Source organism: Lynx rufus, unplaced genomic scaffold, assembly GCF_022079265.1.
Source record: "Lynx rufus isolate CCGP_SWC_20201006 ecotype Redwood Valley unplaced genomic scaffold, mLynRuf1.p SCAF_50, whole genome shotgun sequence".
Lineage (NCBI taxonomy): Eukaryota > Metazoa > Chordata > Mammalia > Carnivora > Felidae > Lynx > Lynx rufus.
This window is the reverse complement of record NW_025814868.1, coordinates 1183925-1198824: the sequence shown is the minus strand read 5'-3', so window position 1 is coordinate 1198824 and position 14900 is coordinate 1183925. Positions and strand designations below refer to the sequence as shown.

General features: G+C 59.4%; 1 protein-coding gene across 1 annotated transcript in view; it reads left to right on the top strand.

Annotated features, from left to right (window-relative positions):
- The first annotated feature begins 550 nt into the window (after positions 1-550).
- Positions 551-14900, top strand: part of MOB2 (MOB kinase activator 2) — a 69990-nt gene continuing 55640 nt past the window's right edge. The window contains 1 exon segment of the mRNA XM_047100567.1: positions 551-774. Coding sequence (XP_046956523.1) covers positions 566-774 — 209 coding nt within the window. The 5' untranslated portion in view covers positions 551-565.

The window sequence follows — 14900 nt, the reverse complement described above, 5'->3', positions numbered from 1 at the left end:
CCATCGCCCCGAAGGAGCCTCGTGACCATCGGCGGTCACTCCCCTTTCCCAGCCCTGGGTAGTCACTGACTGACTTCCTCTAGAGCCGCCTGTTCTGAGCGTCTCCCGTAAGTGGAATCACAACACGTGGTCTTTTGTGGCTCGTCACTTAAGCGTAACGTTTAAAAGTTTGCTCACGTTGTGCGTGGATCAACCATCAGTCCTTTTCACAGCCAGGTGACATTCTGGGGTACAGAGATACGCACACTTTGCTTCTCTGTCGGTGGTCTGGGTTGTTCCCACTGTTGGTCGATCGTGAGTGATGCTGCGGTGACCCAGCCTTTTCTGACAGTGAGTTGGGCCACTTCCTCAGCTGAGGTTACCTTCGGGTCCTGACGGCATCCACCGTCCGCTGTGGGTCGGGCCCTGTGCTTCCGAGATCAAGGAGACAGTCTTTGCTTTGTCAGGCTGGGAGAGGAGGGCCGCGGACACTGGTGACCCAGCGTGGAGGGGTGAATGAAGTAGAGCTGGGGTGGGGGGGCCAGGCCGGGAGGGTGGCTCAGAGCAGGGGAGCTCATATGGGGAGATGCGTAGGAATTTTCCAAGCAGAAAGGAAGGACTGTGGCCCGGGCGTGTGCAAAGGCACGGAGGCATCGACGGAAAAGCTGTCTTCCAGCTGGTGACCCCCTCGGAAGCTGTGGTCGTGGAGCTTCCAGGAACGGCTGCGGTACAGACGGCTCCACCTGGGCGGCTGTTTGGGCCCGGGCTTGCCGAACTTCTTGGCTGCGGCCGCTGGTGCGTTCAGATTCCCGTTAACACGAACCTCTTTGTGGGGTGAGCCCGTGCACCTGGGTGCTCTCAGCGGCGCCTCATTTCTCATTTGTCCTCCCGCTTGGGGTATCCCCTGGGAGCTTTGCAGGGAGCGTCCCAGCAGCTGTGCCTCTGCGGGGAGACGGGACGCGCACTCACCAGTGGCGCTGCAGACAAGCTCTGCCGGCGACGGGGGTTGTGGCCTGGGAGGGCCCCGGGCCACCCTGGTGGACGCTGCTCTTCCCACTAGGTGCCACCGCCTGGTGCTTGCTCACCAAGGCCTCTTCCCCAGAACCCAGAAAAGCCAGACAGCACTGGGGGGGGGGGGGAAGGGGGGGCTGGCTGCCAGGCCTTGTCAGGAGCTGGCGGTGGCTTGGGAGGGGCTCACTCGGTACAACGGGGCTGTTGTTCGCTCTAAGGCCTGCCGTGGGAGGGAGCCGTGTGGTTCGGGAAGGTGGGTGCCGGGGGCCTCGGCGGGGGTGCCTGTGCCGGTGTTGCTGTGGTCGCGGTGTCTCCTGCTTCGTCCTGGGAACCGACAGGCTCTTGGCTTTGTCGTGAATGTGCTCGTGTGGCCTGTGAGGTGCTCGGTGAGGCGCTCTCTGCACTTTTTGGGCACATGGATGCTGGGAGCTAGTCAGGGAGCTGGTCTCGGGCCCCGCCCGTGACTTGTGTGTGTGCCTTTCCTCCCGTCAGTGTCAGCCTGTCCGGAAAAGGAGGTGGCGCATGCTGTTCCTGTCCGACTTGGCAGGAGTGCCGCCCTTCTTTGTCTCCCGTGTTTGTTTTTCTTCCAGGACAGGACTGCTCCTGGCTGGGCACGCCCACCGGCGCCGGGAGCTGCTCTGTAGAACAGTGCGTGGAGACGTGGACGTAGGAAGAGGTGAAACCAAGGAGTGAACTGTGGAGGCCTAAAGAGGAGAGAGGGAGGTGCTGGGTGGGGTGTCCAGGCCACGTATGAGCTGTGGCACTGTTCCTGTGTAGAGCCATGTGGCTTTGGGCGGTGACCGCATTCACGTTGTCACCTTCTGGTTCCTTTCTCTTTGAAGACGGTTTCCTTTGCTAGCTCGAGAGAGCTGACAGTGCACGGCTGCTGGGGTGGGACATACTCTCCTCCTTCCTGCAGCTGTTCCTGGGCACATCCCTGGGAGAGCGGGGTGCGTAGTTAGAACCTGTCGCACCTTTTTGTTTGTTTGCTTGCTTGTTGGGGATGTCGTTGCTGAGTTGGGTCATGGTGGTGACTTTTGGTGTTAGTTGAGCATTTCTGTGTAGGGTGAGGGCAGGGAGCTCCCGCAGGGGCACGCACCTTCTCCCCCAGAAGGCAGGCTGACCGTTGGCAAGCAGGGAGGTGTGCCCTCGTTCCCCTTAGGGTCAGGGGACCTCTCCCCTCCAGCCTTTGCACCAGGCTGGCCCTGGGCTGGCAGACTGTTCTCTCCCAGAGAGTGGCGCCTCTGGAGTCCCGTGGTCTCGGGGCTCGGCCTGCACTGCCCGTGCTCACCAAAGTGGCCAGCCCCCCCACTTCACTGGCTGTGTCCTTCAAGGCCAGCAGGGAGACCCTCCCCAACCCCAAATGGCTTACTGGTCTGACCCCCAGCAGTAATGTGGGTGGCTTAGCCAGGTTGTGGATGTGTGGCCCACATCCAGTCCTGGGGTCCAGTGGACTTGGCCCCATCGTGCCAGGTAAATGTGTCTCTTTTCTTGGGCTTTGGGTGGTGTCTGTTGCTGTGAAATCAACCCCAGAACTTAGTGGCTCCGAACAAGGACCACCATTTCTCTCAACTCTGGGTTGATGGGTGGGGCCTCAGTTTCCCCATATGGCCTCTCTGCATGTGGACTCTGGAGCAGCATTCTCAAACTTTTTGGTCTCAGGCTCCCCTTACATTCTTAAAAATTATTGGGTTTAGGGGTGCCTCAGCCGGTTAAGTGTCTGACTTTGGCTCAGGTCACGATCTCACGGTTTGTGAGTTCAAGCCCCGTGTCGGGCTCAGTGCTGACAGCTCGGAGCCTGGAGCCTGCTTCGGATTTGGTGCCTCCCTCTGTCTCTGTCCCTCCCCTGCTCGTGCTCTGTCTCTCAAAAATAAATAAACCTTGGAAAAAAATGATTGGATTTATATGGGCTGTAGCTAACAATATTTACGTATTAGCAAATAAAATAAATTTACAATATTCTTTAATTCACTTAAAGAGACTAGTAAACCCAGTGTATGTCAACGTAAGTTGTTTTCAATTAAAAAGTAACTACATTTTGCAGAATACAAAGCACGAGAAGAATGATCCAACTTTTTGCAAATCTCATGAGCTGGATCCCTATATCTCCTTTTGGGTTCGTTCCGTTATAATCTTACAAGTCACGTAGCTTCTGGAAAGCTCCGCTGTACACGGGTGAGAGAATGGGACTGAGAGGCAAGTACCGTCTTCAGGTTGTCATGAGAAGAGCTTTAACCGTGGCCCCCCAGGTCACACTTCAAGCGCCGTGACAGGGGCTCTCTACGTGGCCTTGCTGCAGCAGGAGAGCCACGGTGGAAGCCGTCAGAAGACGAGTGTCGGCTCTGCTGTGTCGGTCAGACAAGTCACAGGGCCACCCAGATATGGTGGGAGGGGACAGACTCTCCCTCCTGAAGGGGGAGGGGGGCCACGTGTGGGGAAGGGGAGGGCTGCCGGCAGCCCCATCTGCAGACCAGGGGCCATGGGAACGTTGGGCCGGTTATTGCTGGAAGTCCGGGTGCACGGGCCGCTGTCCTGCAGAGGTGCTGAGCCCATGTGGCCCCGGGGCAGCTGCTTCAGGTGTGAGTCCTGGCGCCACAGCTTGTTTAGGGCCCCGGAGCCTCTGTTTCTTCATCTGCGACACGGCCCGAGTCGTCACCTTCCTGGCAGCGCTCGGGGGGTTTTGTGAGGCGTCCGCGTGTGGTGTGGGTGCACCTCAGGCAGCTGTTGTAGGGAACCCCCCTCCCCCAGCTGAGACGGGGCTTAGCACCGGCCGGGTCTGAGAACTCATTTCCGGGCCTGCACTTTCTTCCTGGAGACCTGGGGGTGGGCTGGTGTGCGAGCGGTCCCTGCCCTGCCCGCCCCCGGCCTTGGTGCCAGCTATGGTGGCCAGTGTGGGAGTGGTCCTGTCCTGCCCCCCCACCCCCCCACCCCCAACCCCGGGTGCTGGCTGCGGTGGCCGGCATACGTGCTCAGCGCCCCAGGGGGGCCGGGTACACGTGAGGTGCACACGGCTCGGCTCGCCTTCCTGGCTGCTTCCCTCCCAGCTTGTCTGCCCCGAGAACCTCACCGCACCGCAGCCTCTAGAGCTCCGCTGTCACCTTGCACGTCACCTTGTCCCTATCACCTCTGTCCTGTTCTCGGAGAGCTGCTGTTACGTGCGGTTAGGCCCCGTGTCCCGGTCCCTAGGGAGAGCCCGGTCGGATGAGCACACCATCCTGCGGGTACGGCTGCCCTTGGGACTGCAAGGTCGGCACCTGGAGCGTGACCCCGGGGTCCTGTGGCGGGTCTGGCTCTCAGGGCGACCGTGGGCAGAGGGCGAGGGTTCGGGGGCTCGGTGCTCTCTGGAGACTGCCTGACCCCATCCCCGAGCAGAGAGTGCCTTCCGCCTGTGACCTGCCGGTTCCCGGTCCCACGGGGCCTGAGCGGGGGGATGTCATCCCGCCACGCTTGCCTTCCCTGCCAGATGCCAGCGCCTCTGCTGACACAACCCCAGCGTCGTCAGAAGGGCGCCGGCATACCCCGTTTGCCGTCTCCTGCCTCCACCTTTGTGCCGTGGGGGTTGCCGGCTCATCCCTCTCATTCCGTGCCCCATGCCTGTCCTGACACCGTCACACGCTGGCCCGCACAGGATGCCGTGGCACCGGGTAGCGACGGCGGACCGTGGCCTTTGTGATCGATGACGCGGGTGCTGTGGCCGCTTCTTCCCTGTGCTCTGCCGCTTTCTTGGTTGTGAGCATGTTCCTGCTGCCAAAGAGGGGAGGCTGAGAGGGCGCTGGCTTCACCGAGAGCGGCTCTTCATCACCCTGCCGTTTGAGAGGAGCACGCCTGCCCCCTGCTTGTTCACGTTTCCCTCCGTCCGGGCTCCCCACGGCCATTGTGCCCACTATTTTTCCCATAGCGGACTCCTCATTTCCTTCTCCTGCTGCCCCCCTCTGGGGGCAGCCGCCCTCCGCCCTCCGGGCCCTCCACAGGTGGACTCTTGTCACACTTCCCTCCTGGGCTGGGGGGGCCGTGCCAGGTCCTCCCCACCTCCTGTGCCGCCCCAGCGCTGAGACCCTGCCTCTTGCCCTCACTCAGCTCTCCCCCTGTGCCTTTCGTTCTCCACCCTCTGTCCCCACCCCCCCCCCCCCGCCTTCCTCCCCATCCCCCACCACCACTTCCCTTCTTTCCCTTCATGTCTGGGCCTGGTGGGGGGCAGTCCCAGGGCAAGGCAGTAAGGTTCAGCAGCAGAGGCCGTGGCCCGTGGCCCTGCCTATCCACGGGCAGCCCCTAAAAGGAGACGCCTGCTTTAGCATGAGCGACCTGCCTGCGTGGCGTGTCTGGTCCTGAGTGAGCAGCCCGTGGTCCGTGGCTGGGCTCCATCAGCTGGGCTCCATCTGGGGGAGCACTTGAACTGAGCCTGCTTCGGGATGCACGAGGGGTATACATGACCTGAGGTTAGGCTTATCTCTAAACCCGGGTGGCCACTTCTCCAGCCGTGGAACAAAGGAGCAGGCCCAGCCCCGCGAGGCCAGCAGCACAGAAGTAGCCGCCGTATTCCTGGCAGTTTGTGAAAAGGTGGTGGCTTTCACAGTGCTTGTTCCTTCTTCCTGTCTGCCCCTCCCTGGGCAGGCCTTTGAGGGGGGGCCATGGGGACACTGGCCTCAGCTTGGTGCTTTAGTTGCTGTCAGTCAGGTGATTTGGCGAGACCCGGGGCCACCCCAGCTACACTCCACGGGACGGAGGCCGTCTCCCTCGTAGAACACACGTGGCCCGTCAGCATAGGACGCAGAGCCAACGGCAAGTTCCACGGCTGTAGGGCCCCGGATCCCATGCTCAGAGCCTGTCGGCTTGGTCCAGCCTACCAGGTGGGCTCTGGCTTCTATACATGAATGTGGCCCCTTTGGCCTGTCCTGTGCATCCCTCGGGAACGGCGCTGTCATGGAGGATAGAGGATAACCAGGCGTTATCACCAGCCCCAGCTACTCATTAAGTAGACGCTTCCAAAACAAATACGCCTCCGGGCTGCGGCTGTTTTTAAGGCTGTTCTCTACCTGTCTCCCCCTTACTGTGAGCCTGAGGTGCTAGGACAGCTGGGGGGAGAAGGGGGCTGACTGGGAGTCGCTTCCTGTGGTGTAGGTGGGCTGCTCGTGGCCCGTGTCCTTGAGGGCACGCAGCCTGGTGTCTCTCTGGAGGCAGAGCTAGATTCTCGAATGTGAGCAGCACCTGCCTGGCACAGCATTGGCCCAGTGTGTTGCCACTGCTAGGGTGCTCTGGCCCAGGGATGCCTTTGGGGAGGGGCTGCTCTCTGAACGTCTCATTTAGGAAAAGCGCCTGGGAGGCTTGGGGGTTCCCAGCCTGCCCCCAGCCTGTTCCATTCAGCAGGATGTGAGTGCCCTGGCCTCAACCCCAGGCCACCAGCCAGCCTCAACGGAGGCCTCAGAGTGAAAGGGAAGGGAGACCCTGAACTGCAGAGGACACACAGTTGGTCACCAGAGGGGAGGGATGGGATGGGGATCAGGGAGGGCACTTGTGATGAGCGCAGGGCCACGTGTGGAAGTGCGGAATCACTCGATTGTACACCTGAAACTAACATTACACGGTGTGTTAACTGGGATTTAAATAAAAACTTTAGGGGCGCCTGGGTGGCGCAGTCGGTTAAGCGTCCAACTTCAGCCAGGTCACGATCTTGCGGTCCGTGAGTTCGAGCCCCGCGTCAGGCTCTGGGCTGACGGCTCAGAGCCTGGAGCCTGTTTCCGATTCTGTGTCTCCCTCTCTCTCTGCCCCTCCCCCGTTCATGCTCTGTCTCTCTCTGTCCCAAAAATAAATAAACGTTGAAAAAATAAATAAATAAATAAATAAATAAATAAAAACTTTAAAAAAGGGAAAGGGGGAAACGCCAGGCAGCAGGCTTCAGAGGGCGCAGCCTTCCCCTCCGACCTTCAGACTGCCCAGTCTTCCCTTCTGACCTTCAGAGCGTGCAGCCTTCCCCCCGACCTTCAGTACGCCCAGCCTTCCCCCGACCTCCAGAGTGCATAGCCTTCCCCTCTGACCTTCAGAGGGCGCAGCCTTCCCCCCTGACCTTCAGAGGGTGCAGCCTTCCCCTCTGACCTTCAGAGGGAGCAGCCTTACCCCCTGACCTTCAGTATGTCCAGCCTTCCCCTCTGACCTTCAGAGAGCGTAGCCTTCCCCCCTGACCTTCAGAGTGCGCAGCCTTCCCCCCCTGACCTTCAGAGCGCATAGCCTTCCCCTCTGACCTTCAGTACGTGCAGCCTTCCCCCCCGACCTCCAGAGCACCTAGCCTTCCCCCCTGACAGTTGTACAGTGGCTTTAGAAGCCTCAACCAGCCCCTGCGGCAGGCCTCCCCTTGGGGTGGTTCACCCATTGAGTCACACTGTCTGCTTAGCCCTGGCTCATCAAAGCAGACCCCTTTGATAGGTTCACAAGGACTGTCTCTAGTTCAGAGAACGGGGGCCCCAGCATAATGTTCCTCAGTAGGGGAGGAGGGATGGGGTGCATGGGAGGTGATGTTTACTGAATGGGCCCCCTGGGTCTAGCCACATGGAGGGCACTGCAGGCTGATGGGAGACAGTTGGGTACCCCTGTCACTGCAGCTTTATCTTGGTGGTGCCTTCCTAACAGCTGCTGGGGGCTGGGTGTGCAGGTGTGGGGAGTAGGGGTGGTCCTTACTAAGGTCCCTTATCCTCCTGGGCCTGTTACATTCTTTAGAAGTGGGAGTGATCAGGGCACCTGGGTGGCTCAGTCAGTTAAGTGTCTGACTCTCGGTTTCAGCTCAGGTCATGATCTCACAGTTTCATGGGTTTGAGCCCGACATTGGGCCATGTGCTGATGGTATGGAGCCTGCTTGGGATCCTCTCTCCCTCCCTCTCTTCCTCCCTCTCTCCCTCTCTCTCCCCCCCTCTCTCCCCCCTCTCTCCCCCCCTCTCTCCCTCTCTCTCCCTCTCTCTCCCCCCGTCTCCTACTCACGCTGTCCCTGTCTCTCTCAAAATAAATAAACTTGAAAAAAAATGAAAAAAAAATAGCGGGAGTGAGCCATTTTCCTGTCCTTTCTGAGTGGCGGCTGTGGTTATAAATGATGGAGAGTGCCCATGTGGAGTGCCTGGCACTGGGGTGGCCAGCGAGGGCGGGTGAGGGTGGCATTTTTACAAATGTCATTAGTTGTACTGGGAGGAGAGGTGGGACGCTCTGTGTTGGAAGCTCCTGAGACATCCTCAGTCCCTCTGGCTGCTCAGAAGGATGGGCATGTGCTGTTGGTCCTTTCTCAGACTAATTGCATGTGGTGGCCCAGCGTGGACACTGCAGACACGAGCTGACCGCACCAACTTGGTTTCTGAGCCCGCCAGGCTGTACCTCTGAAGCGTGGGGACTGACTCGCACTCACTTTTGGCCCTCAGAGCCTGGTACACTGGCACATTGAGCACCTGGTCCCTGCGGGAAGCGAGGGCCCATCCTGTCACCCCATCAGCATCCCACAGAGCCGGCCGCCGGTGGTCTCACCTGCTGGGGATGTTTTGGTTGGAGACATTGCAAGGCTTGGGTGGGGGCTTCTGGCCCCTACATCCTGTGGTGCAGGACAGCCTCACAGTAGGAAGGACTCCTCTCCAGGGGCCTTGTATGGTGGAACCAGCCTGGGCCAGGCCAACACCGCATGGCTGTAGGGCATGAATCACAGGAGGTGCCCTGAGCAGTTGCGGCCCTGGTCCAGGGCTGCCCCCGTCCTTGACTGCTGTCTCCAGGTGCTGGTGATTGTCAGCCCTGCACGTGGGTCGGCAGAAAGGCCTCAGAGCCAGGCCCGAGGGGGCCTGTTATCCCAGAGTGGCTGTGCTTCCTGGGCGGTTGGGTTGGGATGCACTGGGGAAATGTGGGATGCATAAAAAGGATTTTGGGTGCCGTGGGGGCCGTCTTGGGGAGCCACCAGAGTAGACACGCGTGCGTTTGTGGTTTCTGGTGGTTGCGCCCTTTTGAGCTAATATCGTGTCACCTGCGGAGAGTGCTCTTGAGGCCCAAGGAGGAGAAGGAGTAGTGGGTTCCAGGTGCAGAGGGGCACTGGGGTGCCGGGCCACCGTGTGGAAGCACGCAGGAAGGTGGAGGTCCACTTGGATCTAGGGGTCTAAGGAATTCCAAAATCTCAGTTAAGAACACTCCTGAAGGGTTTCCCGGGGAGAGAGGCAACAGCACCCACTTGCTCACTCACTGCCTTGCGAGCACCACTGTGTGTTCCTTTGTGTTTCCTGCTGGTGTGCGAGGGAGCAGAGTGCCTGCTCCCGCGGAACTTGATTTCACAAGTCTGTTGTAGAAATATGAAAACACGGGAAACGTAGAAAACAAAAAGTGAGTGATCCTGCCGCCCAGAGACCGCAGTTAATGCTGGCGTCCTGCTGGGCCGGACTCTCCTGCAGCAGTCAGCAGTCGCCGGCAGGAGATCCTGGTGGCTGCCTGGGGACACTCCATAACTCACGTGGTTCTCTGTGGTTGCGTCTTGAGGATGTCTCCTCCGGGTTGAGTGGTGTTCTGCACACTCTTGCACATCACTTACTGTGCCCGATGTTGGCATTTCCTTGGGTAGAATTCCGGAAGGGGACTGGCGGGCTCCAAGAGCAGGGCCCACGAGGGTCTCCCTGGAGAGGTTCTGCCCGCCCACGTTCCCGACAGCATTAGCAGGCACTCGCCTCTGCTTTGTGGCCAGCTGCCTGTGTTATTCTTTTGTGAGAAATACCTTTGCCGCGTTGACGAGTAGGAAAGGGTGTTTCGTTGGAGCCCGGTTCCTTGAGGGGAGCTGGGGCTGACATTCTCGTGCGCTGGGCCCATGTGTTCTTGGTGAATCCTCGGTGTGCTCTTTGTGTGCTGAGTGGTCTAGCTTTCTTGTGACCGGCCTGGGTTCTGTACCTTCTGAGGGTATTAATCCCAAGTATTAAGATTTTAGAATTCTTAAAGAAACAAGAGCAAAGACAGAGCGGGGGAGGTGCTGCAGCCGGCGGGAGTGGGACCACCCCCCGGCCCCCAGTGCCCCATTTCTTGCCGTTTCCCAGGGACATTCATTCTCCAGCAGAGCAGAGAGTGTGTGTGGCCGTGCTGCCCAGACCAGAGAACCCACAGGGGGTCAGGGTGTGCCAGGAGACCAGAATGGCAGCCGTGGGACAGCAGACACAGCAGTGTGTGAGCGAGTTTGGGCTGTGAGACTGAGCCCCACACCCTCTGCTAGGCAGTTCTGGGGTGTAGCCTGGGGAGGGCCATAGGCACAGACCAGAGCTTGGCCCTGTGCCCTGCCCTTTTCCTTCCTGGCTGATGCGTGGGGGGTGATCTCAGCATTCCGTTTTCTTGTGCAGCCTTTATCACCACCACCCCTCCTCATATGCACACGTGCATGCGTTACTGGAACTGTGTGTACCATTTGGTTTGTTCTCCTGGGAAGACGTTCAGTTCATGTTGGTATCGGGAGCTGTTCAGGAGCCCCTTGCTTGCCGACTGCCTCCTTGGGGCTGAGCTACAGGGGTTATTGAGAAAGCATTGGGGCCAGAGGACGACGTGGAGAGTCCGGAACAGGGCTTTTCAAGATGCCCCTCGAGGAGCACTCATCGTCTGAGATGCTGGATGAGTTTGGGACGCCCTGGCTGAAGTCTGGGGTCCTCTGGGAAGCTCAGTGGTCAGCAGTAGTTTGGGCTGTGAGCAGTCCTAAGGAAGATCACCATATGAGCTGTCTGTACAGCTTGTGGGTCACACTCCCCCCGCCATAGCCCTCTCCCAGTCCCTCTGCCCTCTTGGCTGTTGGGGTGAATGAACAAAGAAGGCCTGAGAAGGAATCCAGGCCGCTGCTGTCCTCACCACCCCCTGCCCTCCCACCAGCTGATGATGGGCCGCAGAGAGGAGTCCTCCTGGGCGGCCTGGTGTCCTCGGGGCAATGCCCCCAAAGTGTGTTTACTTCTTGCTGTGGACTGTGTCATATTCCCTCCTGTGCTGGGTGAACTGTGTGGTGGCCCACAGGGCAGAAGGTGGGCAGGGCCTAAGGCCGCATGAGCTTGTCTGAGAGTCACCGACACGGGCTGTGCAGCTGAGCACCGTGGCTTCAGCAGGAGAACAGAGTGGGCACCTTTGTTGGTCCGGGACAGGGTTCCCTCCCTTCCCTGAGAGGGGCGTTTTGTGCTGCACTGGCTTTCCGCACCTGTGATAAAATACATTACAAGAGCTCCCCTTTCGGGTGGGCTTCATCTTCTCTCCCCAGGCCCCTGGGGAGCCTCTGCCGTACATGGTGTGGTCAGGGAGGAGGCAGCACCGAGGTGTTCTGAGCCTGCCAGTGTGCAGCTGGCGAGGTGAGTGCTGGCGGCAGGCGTGTGTCCCGTAGGCCCTGGCCTCGGTTGGGGGGAGGTGCTGGCACGGAGGCCTGGGTGCTCCTTCGGCGTAACGCCTGCAGCTCGGGATCTCGGGCACCGTGACTGCTCCCTGAGCCTCAGCACCCAGGTCACAGCCCCTGCCCTGCAGGACGGTTTGGGCTGGGACGTAGTTTGTAGCAGGTGCCTGGTGGTGGTAAGGCATCCGCCTCGTCGTAATCAAGTTTACTGGTTTCAGAGAGATGGATGTGCGAAGCCCCAGAGGGTGCAGGGGCACCAGGGGCACACGGGAGTGCATCTTATGGGTCACTTTGTAATCACACAGGCTGTCCCTGCTGCCTGCCTCCTGGAAGCAGGGCATCCAGGCTGAGCTCTCTGCTCTGATGTACAGAGGGGACTTGTTTCTGGCTTGCACTGTGGTCTGGGGATGCACGTTTGCTCCTGTGCTGTCAGAATGGAGACCCAGGCCTCAGCCAGCTGGGGTTTCAAAATGCTTTGTAATTAAAATCCTTGTTTTCAAGTACATTCTATTGTTCCTGCTGGGAAGGCCTCCTACCTTTTTGGCTGAAGAAGTGCTGGGCTCAGCTGAGTTCTGTTGAGAGTTCCTGGCATTTGTAATTCGTGTAAAAATAAACGTGTTGTCTTGCTGTGACCTTGTGGGCTTTAGTGTACTTCCTCCAAGGCCGGCCGAGTGCACCTGTTGTTCAGTGAGGTGGACTGTCGGCCCTGAGGTGTCGCACTCTGACCCTCTTTACAGGGCTCTGTGAGGAGCAAGGCTGTGGCCCGTGGGCAGTGCTTTCTCCTGGGGGGCCTCTGCACCCTGGACCGTTTTCTCTCATCTGCTGCCTCCTCACTAGGCTCGTGTCTTTGGGGAGTAGCCTTAGTGGTTTGCAGGCCCCTGAGGTCCGAGCTGTCACCAGTATGGTGACAGGGCCCTTGGTTTGCCCGAAGAGCTTCCTGTCTCCTGACGTCTGAGCGAGAGTGAGGGCACAGCCCACTGCCCTCTGGTGGAGCTGGGGCCCAAGGTGGCCTCTGTGGGACTCACATTCCGCTCACCCGGGTTCTAGGGCCCCGCCGAGCCCCTCACCCAGAGTTCCGGCCTGGACCTCTGAGGCCCGGGATGGAGGAGGGGGGATGGGAGGCCTCAGAAGAGGGTCTGTGCCAGGCGGTGCTGTGGCCCAGACCACTCCCTGCCCCGCTGACCCTTTCCTGCGGTGTGCCGGGGCCCTGGGCAGTCCCAGGGTGGCCCCCAGGTAGAGACCTCAGGGGTGCTGCAGTGCTTTTTTGGGATGGAGCGGCTCAGCTTTGTGCTTGCTGTCCTTGCACCTGGCATCTGGCTGTGCCCGGGAGAATTGTTGGCAGCAGCATACCGGCTGAGGGGCCTGAGGGGTCCCGCTGTCCTGTCCCCTGCAGCCTCCCGTTGTGTGCGGCAGGCTCCCTGCTTGTGTGAGCCCGGCAGGGACTAATGGGTCAGGGCTGACCAAGAGCTAGTGCCGGTGGCCAGAGGTGCCACCTTCGCTGTCCCGTAGACTCGCTGCGGCCCCTTCCCACCGCCAGCGTGTGCCTGGGGGCTGGTGTTCAGGTCCTAAGCTGTAGGCGCCCTGCCTGCCTGTGAGGGCTGTGCTGCCTTGCCGGCCAGGGCGCTGTCCTGGCATCTGGCTCCCGGTGGCACGCGGTCCCGCTGCACCTGCGGTGGTGGCCGCATTGTAGGAGCAGGTGCTGCTGTGCGGGACTCGGTGGCTGGGGTTTTCAGTGTCCTGGCCCTGTGCTGACCTGGCAGGGCGGGGACGTCGGCTGTACTTTCTTGGCCTCTGGTAGTCGGCACCTGTAGTGCTAGAGGTGACGAAGGTGCTGGGCTTGGGCTGGCTACCCCCTGGGGGAGCAGGGATGGGACTAGGCAGTGGGAGTGGGGTGTGGTGTAGGGGCCGGAGCCAGGGCCCACAGAGCTGTGGCCTCTGAGTCTCTTCTGATGGCTTGTTTTTAGCCAGATGGTTCAGATGCAGGATCGACATGCAGTACCTGTACGTGTCGCCAGTTGTCCCATTGGTTTTTTTAAGCTAATTCTGCTGTAACTGGAGTCACAAAGTGCTCCTGGTAACACAGCAGCCGGGAGAACAGTAATCATGGGGCCATTCTTGCTCTCCGGAGCCAGGTACCCCTGCCAGGAGCCGCCCACAGGGACCCACGGTTTTCCATTTCTTTCACAGAAGTCCGGGTCCTTTGATCTCTAATACGAACAATATAATGTCCCCTCAAATGACATTTGCAGGAGTCTAGGGTGAAGATTGCACTCTTTGGCCTGTATGCCTGGGCCTAGGGCCTGTGCCGGGGAGGCCGTGTCCTGGCTGCTCACACACCCCGTGGTTCTGGCTCTAGGCTCGGTCCGGGGGCCAATCTAGACGCCAGGACCTCATCAGGGCCATGGCTTTGCTGGGCTCCCTCCAGGCAGGCCCCAGGGCCCTGGGCTCTCTCAGATACAGGCACCCAGGTGTGGGGTTGGGGGCCGTATGTCCTTACCTTTGACTCCAATCTTCCAAGACCACCAGAGAGCAGATCGTGTCCTACTCCTGCTTAAAAGATCCTTTGTCAAATTTCCCATCTCCCTCCAGCTCCCACCCCATGCCCACCCCACAGGTACCTGTTGTATTGCAGCCTGGTCAGCCCCCCATGTGCCCTCTTCCACTGAGACCCCTGGCCCCCGCTCACGCTGTCTCCGTGGCCTGGCGAGTCTCTCGCTGCCTGTTTTCTGAAGAACACGTACACATGGCCAACAGATACAGAAAAAGAAGCACCACGTCACTCATCGTCAGGGAGGTGCACATCCAAACTGCCCTGAGCTGTGACCTCACACCTGCCAGAATGATGATCATATCATAAAAGAGGAGATGACAAGCGTGGGTGAGGAGGCGGGGAGAGGAGCACTGTTGGTGGGGGTGCACGCTGGTGCAGTCGCTGCGGAAAACAGTATGGAGGGTCCTCAAGACGTTAAAAATGGAGCTACCATTTGACCCAGCAGTTTCTCTTCTGGGTATTTAGCCAAACAAAACCATGACCTTGAAGCCACGCGTGTATCCCCGTCGTCGCTGCAGAGTTATTCCCAGCAGTCCAGGTGTGGAAGCAGCCTGTGCAGCTGGCGACAGAGAAATGGGTAAAGAGCGTGTGGTAAACAGACACAATGGAATGCCACTCGGCCTTAAAAAAGGAGGAAATCCTGTCATTTGCAACAACATGGATGACCCTGGGGGGTATTACGCTAAGTGAAATAAAAGCCTGATGAAGAAAGACAAATACCACATGGTTTCACTTATCCGGGGAATCTAAAAAAAGAAAGGAAAAATCAAACTCAGGAGCAGAGTGGTAGAGTAGTGCCAGGGGCTGGGGGAAATAGGGAGAAGTCAGTAGAAGGACACAATCTCAGGGAAGAAGGATGCTTGTCCTGGCTCCGCCCCTCCTCTTGTTTCTACCTCCCCGGGGTCCTTGGACAGCGCCCCGGGCGTCTCTGGAGCTACCCTGCTGGCCCAGGGCCTTAGGAAGGTGTTGGGAGGCCGAGTCCACCCGCTGGCCCTGCTCTAGGGATGCCGGGGA